This window comes from Acomys russatus, chromosome 21, assembly GCF_903995435.1.
Source record: "Acomys russatus chromosome 21, mAcoRus1.1, whole genome shotgun sequence".
Taxonomy (NCBI): domain Eukaryota; kingdom Metazoa; phylum Chordata; class Mammalia; order Rodentia; family Muridae; genus Acomys; species Acomys russatus.
In genome coordinates, this window is record NC_067157.1 from 25850005 (window position 1) to 25874136 (window position 24132).

General features: G+C 40.8%; 1 protein-coding gene across 1 annotated transcript; it reads right to left on the reverse strand.

Moving 5' to 3' along the window:
• Positions 1-381: 381 nt before the first annotated feature.
• On the reverse strand, positions 382-24043 carry Kiaa0408 (KIAA0408 ortholog). The gene is made up of 6 exons (XM_051164033.1): positions 23967-24043; positions 8809-9058; positions 7821-8165; positions 7628-7707; positions 3574-4723; positions 382-1526 (listed from the first exon to the last, which is right to left on the reverse strand). Exons 2-6 carry the CDS (start codon positions 8941-8943, stop codon positions 1353-1355), a joined length of 1884 nt encoding a protein of 627 aa, XP_051019990.1. The 5' UTR covers positions 8944-9058; positions 23967-24043; the 3' UTR covers positions 382-1352.
• Positions 24044-24132: the final 89 nt, after the last annotated feature.

Genomic DNA, 24132 nt, shown 5'->3' on the forward strand with positions numbered 1-24132 from the left:
TTTTTTTTGGGTGAAGAGAATTAATATTTAGCTAAATGTGTAACATAATTGCTTTTAAATCGGAACAATGAACAGAAATGCTGTTTCTAAAATCGTCCATGTAGGATCCTAAGTACCTCAGCTTTCCTAACTCTATGCCACTTCTCTGTATTTCACATGTCTGGTGTAAGCAAATTGTTGCCAAGATATGTATCCTTGTTTCTTATGTTCTATCAATACCCAAATTTAGTTTAAGGCCTTTTTTTTACAGTATAACAAGTACAGTATAATTTAGCTGTGAATGAAAAATTGATCCTGATCACCCTTGTTATATATTTAAAAAACTGAATTAGTCTTTTATTTACTAATTTTTGAGAAATTATTAGAAAAAAGGGGGGGGGGGGGAACCAAGCGACTTACCTCTACAGAGATAGAACTCCGGATAAAGCAGGTAAATGAAAACTTAGCACAATTTTAACGACAAGTAAAATTCAGTAGGCTTTTTCTGTATCTCATTAAGAAATGTTTGTTACTGAGAATGACAAAATAAATTCATTACTTTGTCCTGTCATTAAGGCAGTCTTATGATACTGGATCTGAGAATCAAGTATACAGTTATAGCTACACGAGACTACCAGATATATAAAATCCTGTATAAGCATCTTAAGCTTGCTTCAGAAGGCTAATATAGTAAACCTGTGATGTTTTTATTTAAACAAGAAAGCGATAGTATCATTTATCTTCATATGGGCTAAAATGCTATTTAAGATTGATTTCTGGAAAATGGCTAATGTTAGGTTTGCATATTATTCTTATTTTTCAATGTAGTTGGTGGCCAAGGAAGCAATTAAGTGATACATCAATGCCAGATGCCTTAGGTGAATACCTATTAAAAGGTATGCAAAATATAAATAGGATTGTATATTTTCAAAAGTTTAAAGTAAACACAAAGAATATATAGGTGTACATGTTATAATTTCAAAGTCAACACTAGCACATAAATTTTGCCTAAATAGATATCAGAATACTTCCTATGACAACACATGCACCTACGAACACATGGCCATGCACATAACCTTGTTTTCTGCATTTGCAAGGAGAGTCAGAATATACAATATTGTACACAGCGTCAACTTAAATCATATTGGAAAGTCAATGAGGATGACAATAAAAATTCTAATCTAGGAAATTAAAGTACAAGGAGAGAATTATCCCATAGATTAAAAACACTGAAGACTGATGGAAAGTTAGGGTTTAGATGCCTTGTCCCGGTGATCTTGGAAGATACAGAAGAGAGCAGGACTGTTTGTAAACACTCTGAATATTCAGTTTGGCAAAAGGGCTGAGAACTTTTGTGATCCAGCAATCCAGATCTAGAGCATCTGGGCTTCGGTTTGCAGAGAGACTTTGTAGCTGTGGCCAGTCCTCCGTAAGGCTGGGGGCGCGGATGGCGATCTGGATGCCCATCTGGAAGGAAGCCGGCGATTCGCTGGTCTAGCAGGTCGGGAAAATCCTTTTCCATTGCAGGCTTTCACTGCTATGGAATCCTACAACACAAATAAAGGCTGTAATCTCCTTACATGTGCCATCTTTATCCCGGAAATATATCCTTTTGAGCATTGTCGTCATCATTATCATCATCACAATAATAAAAGTGTTCATGAGATTTTATACTCATGGTTCCAACAGGCCTTCTTTCTTTCAAGAGTTTTTTTTTTTTTTTTTACATTTATTTATTTTTCTCATATATATATATATATATATATATATATTTATATTTATATATATTTTGCCTGAATGTATGTATTGCATCATATGTGAGCATGGTGCACATGGAGGTCAGGAGAGGGCATTAGATTGCCTGGAACTAGAGTTATGGGCAATTGCAAGATGCCATGTGGTGACTGCTACTGAACCCAGGTCTTCTGAAAGAACAAGTGCTCTGAACTATTGAGCCATCTTTCCAGCTCCTCCAATTGGCCTTCCTGATAAAGCTAATATTCTTATAGCTGAGACAGGGAGCAAGGACAGACTCAGGTTCCACTGTTTCACTTATAGCCAAGCAATAGCCTTGGTTTTTTTAAAATTGTCCCATTGGAGACTTAAATTTAATCCACAGGGTTTTTTAAAAAATGAAACACAGTAGCATAATCCTTCCCTAAGGATCTACAGTAGAATACTGCCCCCAAATCCCTGATCTAAGACAAGGAGGAAACGTTCAGCATCTATTTTTAGTTCTTGGGAAACTTGTTGGTTTGTGTTTGTGTCTCCAGTCATACGTCCTATGGAATTATGGTTCCTAAAAATGAAAAGGAGTAAAAATGCCAGGAAATTACTTGAAATGCTGGCTTATTATAACAACACACTGCACAACTTCTTATTCATCATGTTGTTTAAATTACATATACAAAAGGGCATTTTGTGTAAGTTGTCACAGTGAATAACAATTGGCTTGACCTTCTCCCTTACAATTAACGAAGGCTATGGTTTTTACATGGATAAAACCAGAATGATAAAGGTCAATTTAAATATCCATTTTTTTGGTTAACTTCCATGCAAAAAACTATCTATGATTAGCTGGGGTTTGTTTGGTTTTTGTTTGTTTGTTCATTTTTGGTTTTTTGAGACAGAGTTTCTCTGTGTAGCCTTGGCTGTCCTGGACTCACTTTGTAGACCAGACTGGCCTTGAACTCAGCGCTTCACCTGCCTCTGCCTCCTGAATGCTGGGATTAAAGGCATATGCCAGTGCTGCCTGGCGATTAGCTGTATTTTGTAGATAGTCTTTTAGTGGCATAAACTAATGAGTTCCACAAGACATTGTTTTAAATGGTTGTTTTACTCATACATACATTCATGTGACTAAGCCTAGGAGGAAAGGAGTCATACAATGAGAAAAAAAAGTCTGAACAAATCAGAACTAAGAAAGTTGAGGTTATTAAAAATGTATGTGCGGAACTAATAAACTTTTAGAGTAAAACTCTGTAAACCAACAGATAAGTATTCTGATTATTTTTTAAAGGAAACAAACAACCTTCCCCAGGTTCTTGAAAGCATCTTATATTAATCCTGTCTGCCTGTCTGTCTATCTATCTATCTATGTATCTATCTATCTATCTATCTATCTATCTATCTATCTATCTACCTACCTATCATTTTTGAGACAAGGCTTTACTACATAGTCCCAGACAGCCCAGAACTCGCTTTGTAAACCACTCCAATCTCACAGAGATCACCTGCTTCTGCCTCCTGAGTGTTGAAAGGCAAAAGTCACCACAGGTGTCCCTAATATCATTTATTTAAAAAGTAACGTACTCGTTCAAGTTTTAAAACCACACCCTCAATTCATATTAAGTTGTGTCCTCACAGAGGACCAAGACTCTAAGAAGATGCCAAAATACACCCACATCCTCCTGATATGATCAAAAACAACTGAACTGATCTCAGAGCTATTCCAAAAGATGGATGCAGCCCTTGCTTTCTCAACTGTGTTATCTTTATTTCTACGCCTTGCTCCACCTTGCTGATCCCCATGCAAAGTAAATGCTTCACTTGACACATTTCTAAACATCGACTCAATATAACGCCACCACTTACATCAGAACCACACTTGGTCCAGTTATCCCTGAAGCATTTTGAGTTTTGCAATGCAGGCCCCATCTCTGGCTCGTAGGTTTTCAACAGCTTTTCCACAACACCGTAATTTGATCTGGGATCAGCTGATCTTGGTCGGCTGGAAAAATCAGTTGGTCTCCAATCATGCTCCCGGAACATGTGCCGATAGCTGCGGGGACTCGGGCGTGCCTGCATTTGTTTGACTGGGCCTGCTGCGGATACTTTTGTGGGATCACTGAGCACGTTTTCCATGTGGTCCGTATCTTTCGGAACTTTAGGCCTACTGTCACCTTCTGCTATGTCACCTCTCTGAGTTGAGATAGCACAGGGGTTGAGATTGTCAGGTGACTTTGCGGAGCTTTCACTTTGCTGTACTGCTTGACAATTTCTGTCTGTTCTAAACACAGTTCTGTTAAATTCATCAATCTTCGCTGCCAGCTTTTCGTTCCTTGGAGTCCATTCAAAACTACAGTTGTGGCTTCCTACTGCGTCCCTCTGTGTCGTGGAGAGAAGACAGTCGTTTTTCACGTGAAGATCAAGATGTGATTTAGTAGGGCTATCTGCAATCACCGTTTCCACTTTTGCTCTATTTGGGATAAAGCCAGTTTTTGGAGAAGGCACAGAAGGGCTGTCCTTTGTCCCTATTACATTGCCCCGTGACCACACATTAAATCCAATGTCTTCAACACCTGGAGGCTTGCTATCTGTTTTAACTTCTGAGGTCAAAGAGGAAAACATGGCATTAGTTTTCACACACTTGCTTTCTTGTGGGAACAATGGAGCCTGCCTCGGAAGGCAGTGGGGACTGCAATCCCTTCTGTCCTGACCCTCATGGGCCCCCCACCTGTGATATAACTTTTCCTTCAGTCTTTCTTGGGCTTTTTCAGAATATGAGCTGGGGACATTTCGAGAGGTACTTCTTGGCGGGGGAGTTGGCGGAGTTTCACTTCTTCCCAAATCAAGTGTACCAATTCCACAGCTTTGGAGTTCATTGGCACAGCTCGGACTCCTTTTCTGCCTTTCTGTCTCCAAATGGGTTAGAAGAAAGCCCTGGCCATTGCTGATCAAGTGGTCCCCATGAGGCACACTGATTGCATTTGGCATTTCCTGAAGGACAGGATCTGATTTCATCCTGAAGAATCATAAATCAAGGTATATTAGTGATAATTTTCTTTTCAAACTCAGCTTTGAATAGAAGCCATAGTTTTTTTAAAATGCATTTCTACAATAGAAAAAAGAGTAACAATTTGCAAAAAATGGCATATATGTACATACACACACATAAACACATATGTCTGTGTATACATATATATAAATAATGTGACATATAAATAATGCTATATATTAATAATATGATATAAGTATATATTTATATATAGGTTTTATATATATTTCAGACATTAATTTCCTAAATCTACTTGCTGCAAGTCCTCTTTATTGTAGGATAAAGCTGTCAGTGCTACACTCATGGGTCTAACCTGAATTTGTTCAGTGTCATCCCTTGTCTTCTCTATGACCTGAAACCTCATTCTAGACTCAAAGCAGACAGTGTTGTCTCCTGTGTTTTGCCCTTCGCATTCCCATTTCTACATTCTTTTGCCTGCCTCTTTTTCTATGCAATTATTCCTACTCAGTCTCCATGTTTCTCCTTGCATTTTACATAATATTGAGAACATTGTTAGTCTGAATGAAGTATCCCGAGTCCTAGGTAACTCCAAATGGAAGGTGACATTTGGCCTTGTAAGATTTTTTTTTTTCTTAACTGGGAATAAGGCTTCTTCAAGACCCAGCTATTCCACTCCTTGGAATATACCCAGAAGATGCTCCAGCACACAACAAGAACATTTGCTCAACCATGTTCATAGCAGCCTTATTCATAATAGCCAGAACATGGAAACAGCCTAAGTGTCCCTCAGTAGAAGAATGGATAAAGAAACTGTGGTACATTTACACTATGGAATACTACTCAGCTATTAAAAACAAGGAATTCCCTAAATTTGTGGACAAATGGATCAAACTAGAGATGATCATACTGAGTGAGTTAACCCAGAAGCAGAAAGAGTCAAATGGTATGTACTCACTTATAACTAGACACCAGCCCAAGGGATATGTCCCATGAAAGTCTTCACTTACCAGGAAAGTGGGACAGAGGGGAGGACATCCTTTTGGGACTCTAGGTGAGAGAAGCATGGGAGAATGGGGAAAAGGATGGATCCAGAGGGTCTTAGAAACCTATAAGTAGAACATTATGACTGGCAGATCTGGGCCCAGGGGTTCTGCACAAACTATGGCACCAACCAACGACAATACGTGCAGTAAACATTGAACCTCTACTCAGATCTAGCCAAGGGACAGGTCATTCTCTACAGATGAGTGAAGAGTGGTGACTGACTTTCACATGAACTCTGGTGCCCCATATTTGACCACTTCCCCTTGATGGGGAGGCCTGGTGGCACTCAGGGGAAGCATAGTAGTCTACCAAGAAGAGACTTTATACCCTATGAGAATATACAGGGGGAGGAGGTCCCCCTCAGTCACAGTCATAGGGGAGGGGAATAGGGTGAAAGTGGGAGGGAAGGAAGAATGGGAGGATAGACGGAATGGGATAACAATTGAGATATAATATGAATGAATAAATAAATAAAATTTAAAAAGCAATTGAGTTGTAATCTGAATAAATTAATAAAATTAAAATAAAAAACTTTTTTTTTTTTTTTGGTGAAACAAAGAAAGGGAACACAAAGAAATGGGCTCTGACAAAGTGTGTCCACTGAGAGAATGAAGAGCCCCTGGATGGATTTAACGCTGAGTGAGATAATGAATGACACAGAGATACTAGGTCATGCCGAATCTTAGAACAATGTCTTTAAACCACGTGTTAGGGCTTTGAAGTTCTTTCTGGAGGCCATTGGGATGACCATAGGAGCTTCCCATTTTATTGGTTTTGGCTTTTTGAGAATTTTATATGGTATATTTTGATCATATTCTTTGATCTCCCCTCAACTCCTCCCAGATCTTCCGTACTCACCTACCTGCATGTCCTCCTTCACCGTGACAGCTCTATACTACATGTTATATATACATATATATGTATATATGTGTGTGTGTGTGTGTATATACACACACACATACACACACACACACACACACTATACTGTATGTTACTTGTAATGGAAACCGGTAAGTTTTGGCATAAAACACAAACAGAGCAACAATGTGGAATAACAAATAACAAAGCCACATAATAAATAGAATAGATCATATATATTCAAACTATAAAAAGCCTCTATGACAACATTCCGTGAAGCACAGTAAGTACACAGTAACAAGGGTACAAGGAAAGCTCAGTGGGCAAATAGAGAGCGGTGCACAGTGGCCAACAAATGCCATTGCAAGTCAGCATGAAATTCTATTTCCTGGCAGCTCAGCAATAATAAGAAATCTCACTGTTTTACCATTCTGAGAGAATATCAGATTTTTTAAAAAATGAGTTAGATATTGATACAGGATGATCCATACTTACTGTGCACAGAAGTCCAAATTGTTCTTTTTTTTTAAAACTTAGCTAGAACTTAGTCTTAAAATGTCATAGTGATTCTGACCTAAGACAAGAGTCTGTGCCATGTAGACATATAATATATTTTGAAAAGTACATATATCATTTTCATATACCTAGCTGTTGAGAAATAAATTACCCAGGCATAAACTATTTAAATGGAACATCTTACATGATTCAGTTAAATAGGTCATAGTTTAAAAGCCAATTTAACTGAATTTGTCTACTTGTAAATTCCTTCCCAAGTCAAAAACTCACATTGAGCAAGAGCTACAGTAGAGAGTACATATGCATTTATTATCGATGGTCTAACTTAACTAAACACCTAATGAATACAGTACAGTGTTCCTAAGAAGTCAATCATGAGACACACTCGAAGATTGCTTTTAAGAATTCATGAGCTAGGATATCCATAATGAGGCGGTGTAACATAGTCCTTTTTGATTTCCTAGTTTGCAGTGATCACGTGTGCCAGCCTACCTTCTGTGGTTAGAACGCCTTCGGATTCCCTCTTGAAAGGTGCATAGCTCTTCACTAACTTTCGCTAGTTCTGCAAGAGCCTTCATACGCAACACATAAGAGAGAGGTGTTAGCATGTGCAAGTGTAAACACTCCTGGAGAAACAGCTCTTGGCTGTCCCGTTCCCCCACCCCCCCCACCCCACCCCACTTACTGTGCTGAGGGCAATAGAATAGTCTCTACTCTCCTTAGAAGTCCTCCTTCCAGCCCAGACCTCACACGCCTTCTCTTCTGCGGCCAAAGGATTCAGAAGCCCTACTTTGGTGTCTGTGCATGAATTTTGCTCTTGAGACACTTGAGTTTCTTCCCTGAGGAAGTCCCTTTCTGCCCTGTTTTCCTTTTCCAGAGCATCTCGGTGATTTGTCACTCCAGATTTGCATTGTCCTGAATTGAGGGCATTTGGAGGAAATTCCATTTTTTCTTGAACATGATCAAGGCCAATGACCTTTGAATGTTCACCCATGTTCATTTTCCTCCGCAGCTTTACTTCCTGGCAAAGCTGTAAGAAATAAAAATTTAAAAAAGTATTTTTCCCAATTTACATAGCAATATATATATATATATATATATATATATATATATACACATAATGGCAGACTCATTATATAGCCCTGGGTGGTTGGTAACTCATCCTGAAGACCAGAGTGGCCTCAAGCTCCCAGAGATGTGCTCTACCACTTTTCTGTTTGACATATGGCACACCTTATGAAGCTGCTGAGTTCCCTGCCATACTCCAGTATACACTACTCATGTGTCATCTCAGGAATGATTTCTGTCTTAGTGCCGTTATAATCTTGATTCTATATGTCCCAACAATTATTTCTTGTGTTTTCACTCTAGGCTCTAGCATCTGAACACTCATCCAGAATATATACATTACTTCCCATACTGTGCCTCTGAAATCAGAGAATAATAAATTAATACATTGTGGAGTAACATGGGAAGGTCTTCATTTTCACGCAAGAGTATACAATAGATGTAGTCTCAGTTATGCCAGTTTTGATCTGGTCAATGTCACGAGACAGTTATTTCTTTGGTGGATGAAGGAAGATGAAAGTAGTTCCCAATATAAGATGAATATCAGCAGGACTTTCACTTCCAGCTTGGAGTTTACAGTATGTGTAAAACAGATCAAGCCTTACCTCTTCAATCTTCTTCTGCATGATCTTCCACTGACTTTCCCATTCTTTCCTCTCATTGTCAAACTGGTCCAGTAGCTCCATCTTTTCCTTGTGCCAGTCGGCCTTTGTGCTCTCCCACTGGTTATGCAGATCCATGGCAACCGTGTGTCAGCCAAAGGGTTTCTGCTCCTCTCTGCCTTCTCTTAGCTGTTTCTTGGAAGCGTGCAACTGTTTGATTTGAAGTGGTCTCACTTGACTTTAAAAATAAAGCCTGGGGTAAACATAATGAGACAGAATCCCAGGTTCATATGTGTTCTGGCAACATACGATTTTTGTCAAGAGTCACCGACATGAGTAAACTACAGAAAACTAAGTACAACAGAAAGGAACCAATAACAAAAATTTGCTTATAATGGGGATTTTCAGACAAAGCCCATAAAGTACTATTGTCCTAAGACCTTTTCCCATCTTTAAATACTGACAGTAAAATTGTGTTGGATAAGCTTTACCCTTCTTCATGTAACTCACTTTCTTTTTCTAAAGGAAAACTGATCATTTCAAACTTTACTTCATTGGAAGCAAGCCTAAATGTGTAAACTCTTACATTCCTTTTGATTGTGTCTTGCCTTAGTATTTTTAAATTTTCTTAAGTATTAAGTGCAAAAAACCAATTTGTTGCTAGTAAAAAGTTGAATACATACTTAAAGCTGCTTTTTGTTAATGTTCTAAATTAAGTTTTTAGAATGTCAAGCTAAAGGGTCAATTTTGTGGGGACAGAACGTTCTGTGATCAGAAGTTTCAGGGTCAAGTGGATCCGCACATCCGGAAAGCTTGGCTGTAGTGCTCTCGGCTGAAGCAAACAGAAAAGTTCTCTTTGTCCTTAGCTTCACTCTTTCCCTCCCACAGATTTTGGCATCTCTGTGGGAGAGAAGAAAGGATTTATGCACTCTGCATCTCATTTCCCATATCTCCTTGCTCTCTGTGTCATTTCAGCCTTCCCAAATTCCATTCAGAATTGAAGTTTATTAGAGGAAATGTGGAAAGACAGAGGTGGCTGCATTCCTTAGTCACACATATGCCCCTCCCCCCTGCGACACTAAACTAGCAATTGCATAATCCCTTTTAGCCTACTTCTGCTCTCCAAAGCCAGAACCCAGGACTGTAAAGAGTTGAGAATGAGTTGAGCAAGTGTGGGGACGGGAAACAAAAATGGTTTAGTTAATGGTTCAGTCCTGCCAGGGAGCAAACTTTAAGAACAGCCAAGGGGTTTTGTGGAGTATAAATGATAGAACACGAACTCTGATGATAAACAGCTTTTGGCTCGAGGAAGCAAAGACCTAAAAGCAATAAAGCCCTGGGCAGCGGATTTCACGCCCAAGAACTGCCTCAGTTTGGTTATGGTCACACTTGTTTACCTGAGGCACGCTCAGTTCTTTCTACATTGCAGTTATGATGTTTTCAAACCCCGTCTTCCCCGCTGAAACTGGATTTCAGCCACGCAGGCTGTGGAGTGTCAGGAAGGGTTATGCGACTGCTTCTTCTGTATTAGGAGAATTCCTCTCTGAGCATTTGTTTGGTGGCCTCTTATTTTGTTTTGTTTTGCTTTTAAAAGCATATTACCTTTCATATAATTTGAGTTCTTCACACACATGAGGATGCATCCTCCAGAAAGAACATCAGAGACAGCAAATACTGCCAACCTCAAAACTCCTAGAGGAAATTTTTCGTCCTGACAATGTGTTGCTCCTGGTAAAATTTGAGGGATTAGGAAACCTGTACCTCAAAGTACTGCATCATTTGTTTCCCATATTCCCAGCTCACTTCACAGGTTATTACCGGTTACTGGTACCATTTCAGGCGTCTCAGGACTCTTGTTCCTCCTGTGCTGGTCATCAGCACATGCACCCATCCAGACCCCTCCCAGTTTGATTTTTACCAGAAGATAAAGTGGAAATTTTCACTGCTGTTCCTTGCTGTTTCTGCCACTTCCTCAGTTTCCAGTGACGTCACATCCAATTCCAAAGAAGTCAATTTTGTTTTCTCGTTTGATTGCCATCTTTTATTCTTTGCTCTCTAGTTATTTACTCGTGTTTCCAATCTAAGCCATAGGCACATCAGTTTTATCTTCCTTTACTCATAAAATATGGGCTTTGATTAAAAACAACTTTTGGCTTGGGGAAGCAAAGATCTAAAAGTAATAATAACCTTGAGAAGGGGGTGTCTTGCTGTGATTTCTTGCAAACTCCAGAGCCTCTGAGCTCACATTACAGAAACACTTATCCTGGAGTTTAACAGTCATCTAGGATGAAACTGCCTTTTTTTTTTCAATTGAGAATTTCAAACAGCAGCAAACTCATGGGTTGCAAATTTTACTTTACAGATATTAAAAATAGTTTCGTCCCACCACAAATTGCATTCTAACAAATAGTTAATGGCAACTTATGCTGAGCAGTGTTTTTTGTTTTGTTTTGTTTTGTTTTGTTTTGAATTACTGAGAGAGAGTGAGGAACACAGTCTCCGGGTGAGGACTGCACTGTCAGGAAAGGCTTGGGAACTCCAGCCTCAACAGCTGATTTTTCCCTGAGTTGAATCTGCTATGCACCCCGCCCACTGTCTTGAGGCCCAGACACAAGCATCAGTCAGTCAGCAAGGAGATGCTGAAAGCCCACTTTTAAAGCCTCTTCTTTAAACTAAAATGCAGCAGCAGCAGCAGCAGCAGCAGCAGCAGCAGCAGCAGCAGCAGCTCCTTTCTGTCCTGCCCTAATCATTGTCTCCCTTTCAAACTTGCCAGAAAGAAAGAAACATACCTTCTTGCACTTGGGGGCAATCCTGCAGAAAGTCAGATCTGAGAGGCCAGTCCAGCATGGACGAAGTGGAGCAGTGAGCTCGTTGTCTTTAAAGAACAGTCTTGGTGATTCTTTTTAAAAAAACAAAGTCTATTCATTTCCCACAGTGGTCCTGACAAACCCTTTTGCAAACTGCACTGTCAAAGGACCACTCAGCTCAGTGTCACAGCAGCAGCTGGGACTCCTGTGACGTCAGGGACTGGGAGGCGGCCTGAAGGCCATTGCTTCCAACCAGAGCTCTGTAACTGTAGAGCCCTTCTCATTCTGGGTAAACAACTCCAGGTCCAGGACATTTTTAACTTTTATAATGGAGCCCAGCGTTTTCAGACTTGCCAAGAGAGGGCTGCTTGTTAACAGCACAGGATGATAATGGCCATATTTAATATTCTTTTATTTGGAAAGTAAACTCATTTCTTAGGAACAAGATCTCTTTTTTCCTCCAGCCCCTCTCTTTCCCTCTCTCTTCTCGGTAAGTAATAGGATGGGATGAAGTGGAAATGTGTATCATGTCGATATGAAATATATGAAAAATATGAAATATATATACACGCACCAGCAAGTACGAGGCAAAATGATTGTGAAAATACACTGAATGTCTTGCATTTCTCTATGGTTCTATGACAGCATTATGTGTGTGTCTCTACAGTGTAGAGATGTCTTTACATAAAGGACACAGAAGCCCTGGGAAAGGACAATGCCTCTTATTGTGTGAGGGCAAGAAAAATACCAAGAGTGAAATGCTCATATACCTAATTCCAGCTAGGGCATGCTGTAGTCTGAAGGGGCGTGGTGGTAGCCTAAGTATGAGTTTGTAAACCAGATCAGACAGGCCTGTTAGGGCAATATAAGATAACTTTGTGTCTCCACAGTTATCTTTGCTTTTTGTTTGTTGGGTGTTTGGTGTGTATGTACATATTTGGCCTTACATATACAGGCATCTGATGGTTTGATTTAGTCAATAAAGTCTCTGGGGCTAATACAGCAAAAAAGTCACACTGAATTTTAAGTATGCTATTTGAAGCATGCCATGTTTTCTTTCTTTCTTTTTCCTTTTGGCTTGCTTCCAGGCACCAGCTCATAGGTAACTAAATTGTTTAATATTGGTAACCTGCTCACGGCAGAAATAAATCTATTTAATTTAATTAACTGATTAATCAGTTACTACATAAAGTCTGTACTTTGTAGCGCAGACTAAGCTGAAGCTCACTATTGTATCCCAGATTGGTCTCAGCTTATTCCTCCTGCTTCAGCCTTGCAAGTCCTGCAGTGATGGCTGCAAGCCACCAAGCTCATCTTATTTTTCTCCATAGTAGGACTTTATGCATGTTTAGAGAGCGAGGCTCCTTAATTCCAGCAGTGGGGACAGCCCTCATGGTTACAGTAGCAACAGTAGTTATTCACTGGCAACAGCTTTATGCAAGGCTCTGTGCCGAGGACTTCAAGCGGACCTCTGTGTTAGTTTACCCCCTTAGCAACTGTCTCCGGAGTTGTCCCTAATCTGATCACACTCTTATCCACGGCTTAGAGAGCTAAGGCATCTTGACAAAGCTCATAGAAAGGCCTCGGTGAGGGGGAGTAAAACTTGGAACCTGTTTCCCTAATCAGGGAGCCTGGAGTTTGGTCACAGGGATCCAGGTTGTTCTGCCATCACTGAACTGTGTGAGCCTGCAGCCCTTCTATGCTCCTTCAGCAATTAGGCGTGTTTACTCCATCATGCTGTGGAAACTGGACAAAGGGAGGGAGAGACAGTTAAGGTTAGTCCCTCCGGTTTGCCTTGGTGCTAATGCGAACAGGAGGGTGAAGGAGGGAGTTTGGTCAGAACCATCAAATGGAGCTATTAATACTGCCTCTGTGGACTCATCCAGATCACTCAGCTTCCGTGTGTTCCCTGGAACTCAAGCTAAGACTTTCCACTGGGGTGTGTTGGCACAAGCCTGAGTCCCAGGATTGAGAGAGGAAGGCAGGAGGATCAGAGATTAAAGGCCAATATCAGACTGAAGAAGTTCAAGGCCAGCCTAGGCTCCATGGGATCCACTTCACTGAACAGACATAAACCCACAAACACGAACCATAGCGAATAGAGAAAAAGGAATATTCCAGAGATTCTATCAGAAGGTGAAATAGCACTGGGCTGACTTACAGAGGTTATATTGTGCGATGGACTCTAATCTCCCCCAGGCCTGACTATTTCAATGTCCTTTCCCCGTACAAACAACATACAAACAAACAAAACCACTACAGGTTATTTTTATTAGCTTCTTGTCAGGTAATTGTTTTGTATGTAGATTTTGACCAAAGAGTCACTTCAAATGTAACACTTATGTGGATATCTACTAGCCTTTTCTGTTGTATAATTTTGTAAATATACATACATACATATTTTCTTGCCCCCCCCCCCCCCCCCCCCCCCGTGTGTGCCTGTCTTTCTCTCTCTTTGTCTCTGTGTCTCTCTGTTGACGGCGTGAGTATGTCAACAAACTGTTAGGATGCAAAGGCAACCAGCGTTCAGCCGGCTTTTAAGGGCTTCTACAACAATGTCCTTTTAAGAATAGTGGCTATTGCTATGTATACGCACTAGATGAATTGAAAACAAAACAAAACTAATGCTGGTGAACTTAATCCCACAGTAATGGTGATATTTTTACTTATTAAACAATTTGACATTTTAAAGTAGGTGTTAGAATAACTGGACATTTTTATGCAATTCATTGTGTAGTGCAGATGATTTGTCAGCCATTTGAACATTTGCCTTCATCTTATATTAATAAACATATCCAAGTTTTTGCTCTGCATTTAGAAAGATTTATAAACTCGCATTGGCACACCTGCCAATCCAATTTCAAAGTGTAGCACAATGTACACAATGGTGCTTAATAAAGGCAAATGGAAAAACGTCATCTGCTATTAAGAAATGACACAGTGAATTATGAAAAAGGCTTAAAAACATTCGTACTAATGATAACATCAGCCCCAAACTAGAACATTTTGGAAAAGGGGAGGAGGAATAATGGCACATAAATGGCACCAGCAGGTGTTTCCAGAGTTACTGCATCTAGAGCCAAAAAGAGCCTCTGAGGTCATCTAGCTAACCTTCTCATTTTACAGTGGAGGAAGAGGCCCTGACGTGAGATCATCTGCTCAAGGTCACTAATGAAGCCAGGAATAGAATCCAGGTCCCCTCATTCTCTGGGCAATGCCCTCAAACTAAAAATTCCTACCAGTTAGAGAGACAAGAACCAAGAATAGGGATAAAGATGTTGCCTGTGATCAGAGAATAAGATGTTGGTTTCTGGCTTTGTCAAGTTTTGTTTTCTCCTATGTTGAACGAAAGGAGGTGATAGTCTTCTCTGTCAAGTATGACATAAAAGCCATATAGATGAGTGTTTATTTTGGTAATCAGTTATTATAAAGGCACTTGGAGTCTGGGGAGATGGCTCTAGGGGTAAAAGTAATAGTCATGTAAGCCCAATAGCCCTAGCCCAGTTCCTAAGAGCAATGTACAAAGCTGGGTATGATGGGAGGCAGGTGCCCTAATGCTAGTAAAGCACAGGATAGCAGCAGAAACTGCATATCCCAGACCAACACGGTGCAGAGTGAGAACCTGCTCCCTAAATTTGTTCTCTGACTCCTACTTATGTGCTGGGGCATATATTTGCCCCCCCCCCACATGTACACACATAAACATACACAACCACACACACACTCACATACACACATAAACATACACATACACACACAACCACATACATATGTGCACACCATAAACATACACATACACAACCACACATACACACTCAACCTACACACATAAACATACAAACACACACACACACACACACACACACACACACACACACACACACACACAAGCTCCCCGCCAAATCGTACATAAAATATTAAAGAGAGCCATGCCCTTAGCAGTAAGAAATTCTGGATCGCCAGGCAGTGATGGCGCACGTATTTAATCCTAGCACTTGGGAGGCAGAGGCAGGTGGATCGCTGTGAGTTCAAAGCCAGCCTGGTCTACAAAGCGAGTCCAGGACAGTCAAGGCTATACAGAGAAAACCTGTCTCGTTAAACCAACCAACCAACAAACAAAAACAAAAAACAAAAATGAAGAAGAAGAAGAAGAAGAAGAAGAAGAAGAAGAAGAAGAAGAAGAAGAAGAAGAAGAAGAAGAAGAAAATTCTGGATCAGAATTCAAAGACAGGATTCTAGCTCAGTAGCTGAGAAAATCTGGGCATAAACACAGCAGTATGGCTGTAAGCCTGATGTGAAACAATCTACATATTTTGATCTCGTGGATGATTTTTAAGTATCCCAAAGTAGCTATATACTTAAGCTCTTTGAACCAGGACAACTCTGGTTGTTACAGGGTTAAGAAGAATCTAAGTTCATATTTGTGTGGTTTTTACATTTTCTTCCTTCTTTACCATTCAATAATATTTAATAGTAAAAAAGGCATGGTGTTTCTGTTTTCTTTAGAAATGACATGAAAATGACTTGGGCTCAGAACGACTTTTCGGAAAAAATGAGTCCACTGTTCTCATGCTAATATTGGAGGGCATACAAAGTAATGCCTTTTATGCAGTCATTCCTTCTAGCCATGTTTTTCATTTTTGTTTTCCAAGACAGGGTTTCTCTGTGTAGCCTGGCTATCGTGGAACTCTGTATGTAGACCAGGCCTGCCTCAAACCTGCCTGCCTCTGCTTTTCAAGTGGTAGGGTTAAAGGTGTGCACCACCATTGCCTGTCATTCTTTCCAGACAAATGTCTCCCTTGTATAATTTTTTAAGGTACATGATCTCAGCTGTTCAATGGAACTCTTCAACCTTAAATTATCTCCAGTTTGTAAGGAGGAGAGATCTGGGGATACTTTAGTTAATTTTTCTCTTAAAAAAAAATTGGTGAACAGCAACGATGTCCCTACTCTGTGGGACTGTGGGAATGTGAAGAATAAAACAAAACGATGTGGGACAAAAGCTGTCAACTCAAAGGGCTCCAGAAATGGGGTCTGCAGCACAGACTCTTCAAATCTATCAAATGAATGGTCAAACTAATGTGGGAGCCTTTCCTGGTCGTTCAGGATAGCGTTCCACCCAGGGACTCGGTCCAGCATCACAGCCAGCCATAACTCACACTGCCCAGAGGATTTACACTAAATACACATGAAAGCTAAGATGTTCCCGTACTTTGATCTTTTTCAATCAGATCATCCAGTGTTCAGGTCCAGGCTTTTGATTTCCTCCCCCCAACCCCCCTGCTGTTAAATCTGGTCTTATGTTCTCTGCATCCTAGAAAGGCAGCGTTTCAAATCTGTGCTAACAGAATAAAAATGACTGATGCATATGAGGATCTGATTCTGGGTAAAAGTTGGGGTGGCTACGGCAAGGCTTTTTTTTTTTCCAGAAGTTACATACTTAGATTATTACATTTCAGCTAGTGCACTATTTTCCCAGCACTGGATTTTTTCCCCTTAGAATCATGGCTTCTTCTATTCTGAGGTCTGGTGACATGTCAATAGATATTTTAGTCAAGCAGATCCGTCGTGGGGCTTATATATAGGCACTTCCAGATGTAAGAAATAGTCCAAAGAAACATTTTTGAACTGTCAGATTTTATTTTAAATGCAAGTCCAAATTTGGAATAAAATAACAACATATTTGAGAAATGTGTGCTATTTAAAACTAGAACAAGACCTCTCTTTAAGATTCCAAATCTGTGCTTAGCATCTTATTATGTGATTTACAGATTTGTGACTTGTTGATAATGACCAGAGAAGTCAGATAATGATTGGACTCTACTGTTCACCACAAGAGGGCCAACCTGAGTCACTTCTTTTTGCTAGTAAATTCTGAGGCCACGCCTGGTTTGGACTGGCCATTTAGGCAGTGTGATTTAGAGGAGCAGGAAATAACCCAGAGTGATCTAAAATGTGCCCATCCCACAGGCAATAGCATTATAGTTCCAAAAGTTGTCCCCTAAATTGGTAATGACACAGGAAGCCAATTGTTAGTTCTTCACAGCCAGCATAGAAAAGTGAAATCACTGCTATGGGGAAAAGACTGGAAGGAACGAGCTAACATGAAAAGTTTTGATGGGATCCTGGGACAGTTACCTGTTTAATTTATATGTCATGGGTGAGAAAAAAAGGACCAAAGACTGGAATGGAAAAAGTAGGGCCAGGCCTAGACTGTGAGGGCATCATGGAGATGTGAGAAGAATTGTAACATTGTTCGTGAGAAAGCCATAATAATGAAAGAAAGGCCTGAGGCCACATTTTAGTGTAACCTGTGGATCTAATGTAATCAGAGGACTTCTACAACTGCCAGTCTCATTCTCCAAGGCCATGGCATCTCAGTGAGTCCACACGAGCTTGGAAACATCATGCACTGAAGGAAAGTTAGCAAACACCTGAGAAGCCCATAAAGAAATATGTTTTAGGCCCAGTGAGATCAGTAGGCACACGGCATTCCTGCCAATGTGTCTGTGTCTGACCCTTATAGTATATTGTGGTTCTTGATGGTTCTGGAACAATTTGCACAATCATATGCCTAAAGCTTTGGTTTTTTATACTGCAGTTATTTGGAACCCACTGTCATATTTTGAGCCTACCTAATTTCTAAAACTTCAGTAATTTCAAACAAGGAGCTGTTTTGGAATCAATTTTGTGCATTCTAAAGTCAAGGGTATGACCAGAAGCTCGAGGTTATCTCCTGTGGTGTGCGCTAACAGCAACACTGTGATGTCCAAGACAAGGGTGAGGCTCCCTTCCCTCCAACTCTGTCCTTTGCTTGCGTCACTGTGGCTTTTCACCCAGATGGTCTCCAAGCATGTGTGAGCAATGGGAAGGCCCTCCATGTGGTAGCCCTGACCTCAGTAGATGACACACCTGCAAATAAAGGGGCTCAGATACCTAGCAGTCTCCCGAATGCCAGAATGTATGAGGATTGGTACCAAAAACTCTACCTTGGAAATTCTAAATAACGTACCTGTTTTAAAAGTGTCTGCTTATTTGGTCTGTGTCCAAGAGTTAATACTATGAATGAAATGTCAGAGATGTTTTTTAAAAATAACGAAAAAAATGCTATAGATAGGCATGAAAATGAATGACAAACTATATAGAGAGCTAAGTTTTTGGGTTAATATACAAAAGACTGTGTGTGTGTGTGATATACATAGATATGCGTACATATAAAGAACACACGAGAACATATATATTTTTATATAGGTTCTTACAGAGCATAGGGAAATATATATGTTTTTTCTAAGCAGGGAACACATGGATGGAACGTGTTAGGTTACCTAGCAGGAACCATTTGAGTCTATGACTCTACAAGCTTTCAGAAGGGACATCACGAACAAGAGCCATCATTGCCTCCTCCCTCCTAACTATGGACACAAAAAAACGCTATTTAGAAGCACGTGGACACTGCTGCACTCACTGCGGCGCACTCAGGACAGGAAGTATCCTTCCTTTGTTTCTCTCCAAAATCTTGCAAGTGTCGTGAGACTCCTGGGACACACTCACAAAGTCTTAGCTTCGTCAAACTGTATGTGAAACCATCTCACATCCCCCAAACCAGATTACAGACATTCAAACCTGCTTATCTCACCATACCTCTGGCTTGTAAAGAAGGTTCTAGCAGATATGTCTTTATGCACAATGTTTCTGAATTGCACCAAATTAAACGGTTGACTCTTCTCACATTTTATTAGTGCCCTCTATCACTTCCTGTTGATTCTCTGTCAGTTAGAGGACCCGAGGACCCGATTCCACCAGCTGAGACCACCTCTGTGGGAGTGTAGCTAAGACACAGCATAGAGCTGTGGGTTCAGGCTAAGCTGCCAGGGTGGCATTCCAAACTTCAGTGGAAGATAATTAATAGCCACATCCCAGCCTACCACACAAACTGCACATTCTTGGCTTGGACCAACTTTTTCTTAGCTTAATGATTTTCAGTCATTTTTATTTAAAAATAACCAAACAGATCCCTGTTGTTCTTAAACCACAGCTAAATTAATCAAGATTCTCATTCCTATGGCCAAGAATGTGCCAGAGAAGGGAATCCTCTATAATATTTTTTTTTTTTTTTTTTTTTGCTTTAAAAATGGTTTCCAGCATGGCATTTAAATAACATATCTTTGAAAGTGAGAATAGAGAATTCTTTGTCTCAGCATCTGGGAGATTTTGTGAGATTGATCATTTAAAACCAGCAAAATTGAAATAACTGCACACTGAGCAAAGTGACAAAAATAATGCAGCAATGAGACCAAAGACCCAAGAAGGAAAGTGGGGGTTGGAGAAATGGAGTGAGAAACTGAGAAAAAGGGGTGCTGGGGACTCTCAAGAGGCCTTGTGCGCCATCTTCTTATGTTTCCTTCCCAACCCTGGGGACTAGGTTCCTACGTCAAGTTAGAAGAAGATGGGAGAAAGTCGCTTTCTTGGTGGTTTGCTGAAACCACCGTCTTTTCGCTAGCCTAGCAGCACGCTCTCCGTGACACAGGGAACTCTGATGCCCTCGTTCTGGGGCACTCGCTACGCGACACAGCAGGTCGGCTGTCTGTGTGTACACGCTGAAGCACATGGACAAACCAGGGTGGGGACAGTCGACACGCCAGAGTTAAGAATCCTTTTCTTAGAATTCACCGCGACAGTAAATTTGCACCCTTAAGTTCAGAAATGCTGTCAGGGGTTATCCAAAGTGCCCCGAGTGGGCCGTGGTAGTCAGGCCAGACTGGTTTCAACCTGCTGTCCCCTTCCCAGGATCATATGAGGGTTCTATCTATTGAAGGCATGGCGGGGAAGTAAGAGCCTGATAATGTTTCTGTAGAAAAATCAGCCTCATGAGTTCTCAGAGATGCTGCTGCGGCCAGGATAACCCTGATTACCAAAATGAGCTCTAAAGATAAGGGTGAAGGATAAAGATAAGAGCGGAAAACACAGTCGTTGCTGAGGTGCTTGCTCTGCCACCACAGATACTTGCAGTCCCTGTAAGGAAGTCCACGGGTTTTGTTGTTATGGCGTACTGGATGGTTATGAGGGTTTGGCTTACTGTACATATCTACTTATCTGTGAGTGTGTCTGCCTGCACTAGCATCTTATTCATCTTGGCTCTTCTTCCCATTACACTAGCATTTCTTTTGTGCCTCTGAGGTTTTGAGAAACTGAATTAGTGAAGATGGTATATTAAGTGTTCATCTGCATGTCTATATGTGCACCACACGCCTGAACTGGCAGAGGCCAGAATAGGTCATTTGCACACCCTGGATCTAGAGTTACATATAGATAGTTGTAAGATGCCATCTGGGTGATGGGAACAGGACCCACGTTCTCTGCAGGCACACTGAGTGCTTTAAACCTTACTCTCCAGCCCTGTCTTTTAAAAATGGTGCCAGAAGCAGGGCATGGTGGCGCACACCTTTAATCCCAGCACTTGGGAGGCAGAGGCAGGTGGATTGCTGTGAGTTCGAGGCTAGCCTGGTTTACAAAGCAAGTCCAGGACAGCCAAGGCTAACACAGAGAGACCCTGTAGAGAATTTCCCAGGCATTGTGACATCATGAAGCACTCCCATGAATTTCCAGAGGCTCCACAGATGGCTGAGAACCACTGCTTGGGTGGTGGAGTCTCTTGCTCCAAGAGCCATAGACATATCAGACAAATTTCAACTTCAACCCTTAAACATTTACGTTCAGTTTCATTGAGGTTTTGGCTCAGAAAAGTATCAAAAATCTGGCAGGCAGCTTTGGGTTTTTAAGGTGTGTGTGTGTGTGTGTGTGTGTGTGTGTGTGTGTGTGTGTGTGTGTTCTTATTGTTGTTACATGACTCATTGGTTCTAAGTCAGTGTCTTAAATTGTAAACCAAGCTGGCTTCAACATTTTCTGCCTCTGTCTCCTAAGTGCTTTGATTATAGGCTTGTGTCACCAATTTGACCAAGCATAGACATTTTCTCCTTCCTTCCTTCCCTTTCTTTCTTTCTTTCTTTCTTTCTTTCTTTCTTTCTTTCTTTCTTTCTTGTTCCCTGAAAGCTTATGTCTGAGTAAAGAAAGTAATCCTTACCTAGCCTTTTTAATTTCCAGATTAAAAGCCAAATGTGGCTAGCCATATAGCTCATTGGGAGAGTATTTGCCTGGCATGGATAAGATCCTGGGTTCCATTACAAGCACTGGAAATCCAAGAGAAAACATCCAATCTGAAGAAATTATTAATTAATTCTAACTGCTGGTAAACCATTCATCAGTCAATACTTTCCCCCTCCTACAGAAATAATTACAACAAAAGAAACAAATTAAAAATTACCAAACAAAGAAAAGATAATAAAATTAAGAGCAGTTAAATTGAACTTTTCCACTGCTGTAAATTTTTCTAAATTTAAGTGTGTGTGTGTGTGTGTGTGTGTGTGTAGGTCCTGCATGCATGTGTGTAGGTACATGCACTTATGAATGTCAGGAGGGAATGTTGTGTGTATGTATGTGTAGTGTGGGTGGTGTGGGTGTTAAACGGTATGTGTTATGTGGTGTGTGCTGTGTGTAGTGTGTGTGTGTAGGTCCTGTATGCATGTGAGTATACAAGTACAAACACCGGTGTAGGCTAGAAGAAAATGTGTGTTTTCCTCTATTGCTTTCCTCCTTGGGGCCTTGTTGTCCTGTCTCCATTTCCAATGCACAGCCATGAAAAGCCATGCATAGCCACACACAGCCACACACAGCCATGCACAGCCACTCACAGCCATGCACAGCCACGCAGAGCCATGCACAGCCACGCAGAGCCATGCACAGCCACGCACAGCCATGCACAGCCACCCACAGCCACTCACAGCCACACACAGCCATGCACAGCCACGCAGAGCCATGCACAACCACGCACAGCCATGCACAGCCACGCAGAGCCATGCACAGCCACTCACAGCCATGCACAGCCACTCACAACCATGCACAGCCACTCACAGCCATGCACAGCCACGCAGAGCCATGCACAGCCACACACAGCCATGCACAGCCACTCACAGCCATGCACAGCCACGCATAGCCATGCACAGCCACTCACAGCCATGCACAGCCACGCACAGCCACGCACAGCCACACACAGCCATCTGCAAGGGTTCTGGGGATTCAAACTCAGGTCATCATGCTTGCATAGCAAGTTCTCTTGATCTCCTCAGCAAATTTTTCCTAATTTTAATATTTAGGAGAAATGGAGCTGTAGTGGGAGGAGGTAAAACACTTTTCTGCAGATTAAGTTCCTGGGATTTCAAAGGCCTACCTGTACATTTTTTAGCTGAAAAACTTCCCCATGAGATCTTTTTCCTGTTTTCAAGATATTTCATTTTATCACAGATTTTCACATCCATTAACCAAGAATATGATTTTTTCTAATTCTGCTTATCTTGAGGTCTGGCTAGATAGCTCAGGCTGACCTTGAATTCACAATCCTCTTGTACTGGAGTTACAAGCATACACCACAACACCTAGGGTCAGTGCTGCAATTTCCATGGGTAAACTACCAACAACATGGGCAGGATAGAATCTTTGGTACTTAGAGCTTGCTCAGGAGACTTGGGTATAGACAACAAAACAGCGGCGCGAGGGTCCACCAAAGTAAGTTTAGGTCTACAGAGTGGCTCCCACTGAAACTATGCTTCTGGGTTTGGGATTCTAACTCCAGGGAATTCTAGATACTGTGTTTATTTCCCTACTCACACTGTTTCCTCTGCTATCTATATCTCTAGCATGTTTTCTGCTGTGAAGGCAGTTCTGTATGGTAGTTCATCACAGGAAACAAGGAACTCTAAGCACAAGGCTACTCAGCAACACACAGCTTCATATATAAAACAGAACTGGAGAGAGCTGACTTAGTGGAAAGTGACACAAACTCAATAGGAAGTACTATTTAGTCTCTTATTGAACTAAGACAACATTTAGACTTGTGGAGATAGAACATGGCAGCATTAGAACTTATTATTTATTCTCCACAAGAGCAACCTTTTCTCATTTAACATATTTTTAAAAAGATATTTATTGAACTCTGACATTTTCCTTTTGCTTTAACACAAGTAACAATGTATTCATAAATCTATATTATTTGTAACGAAGATCATTCATCAATCATCTGCCCTGGCTTATATTTAATGCCTCTACTTGAATTTTAAAAATTCAACAAACTTAAAAATTTCCAGATTTAAATTAATACTCCATTCCTAAGGAATAATTATGAGACAGTACATACTTACAGTCAACCTGTCAATTATGAATTTAGTGTAAAATAAATATATAAAAGAAAGAGGCAGAAAAATGTGAGTTATACAAGAGTCTGCTACCCTTACTTTTCCTTACCTGAAATACTTTGGTCGCTGGGGTTTCCTGTTGAATTTGACAAGGTAAGATGAGACGTGTCTTTTTACAGAGATATGTGCAGTCTTCAGTGTTTTTACAGCATCAGTTACTACAGAAATGACACTTCCTTTATGTCTTGTCTTGAAGGGCGGACAAAATAAAACAA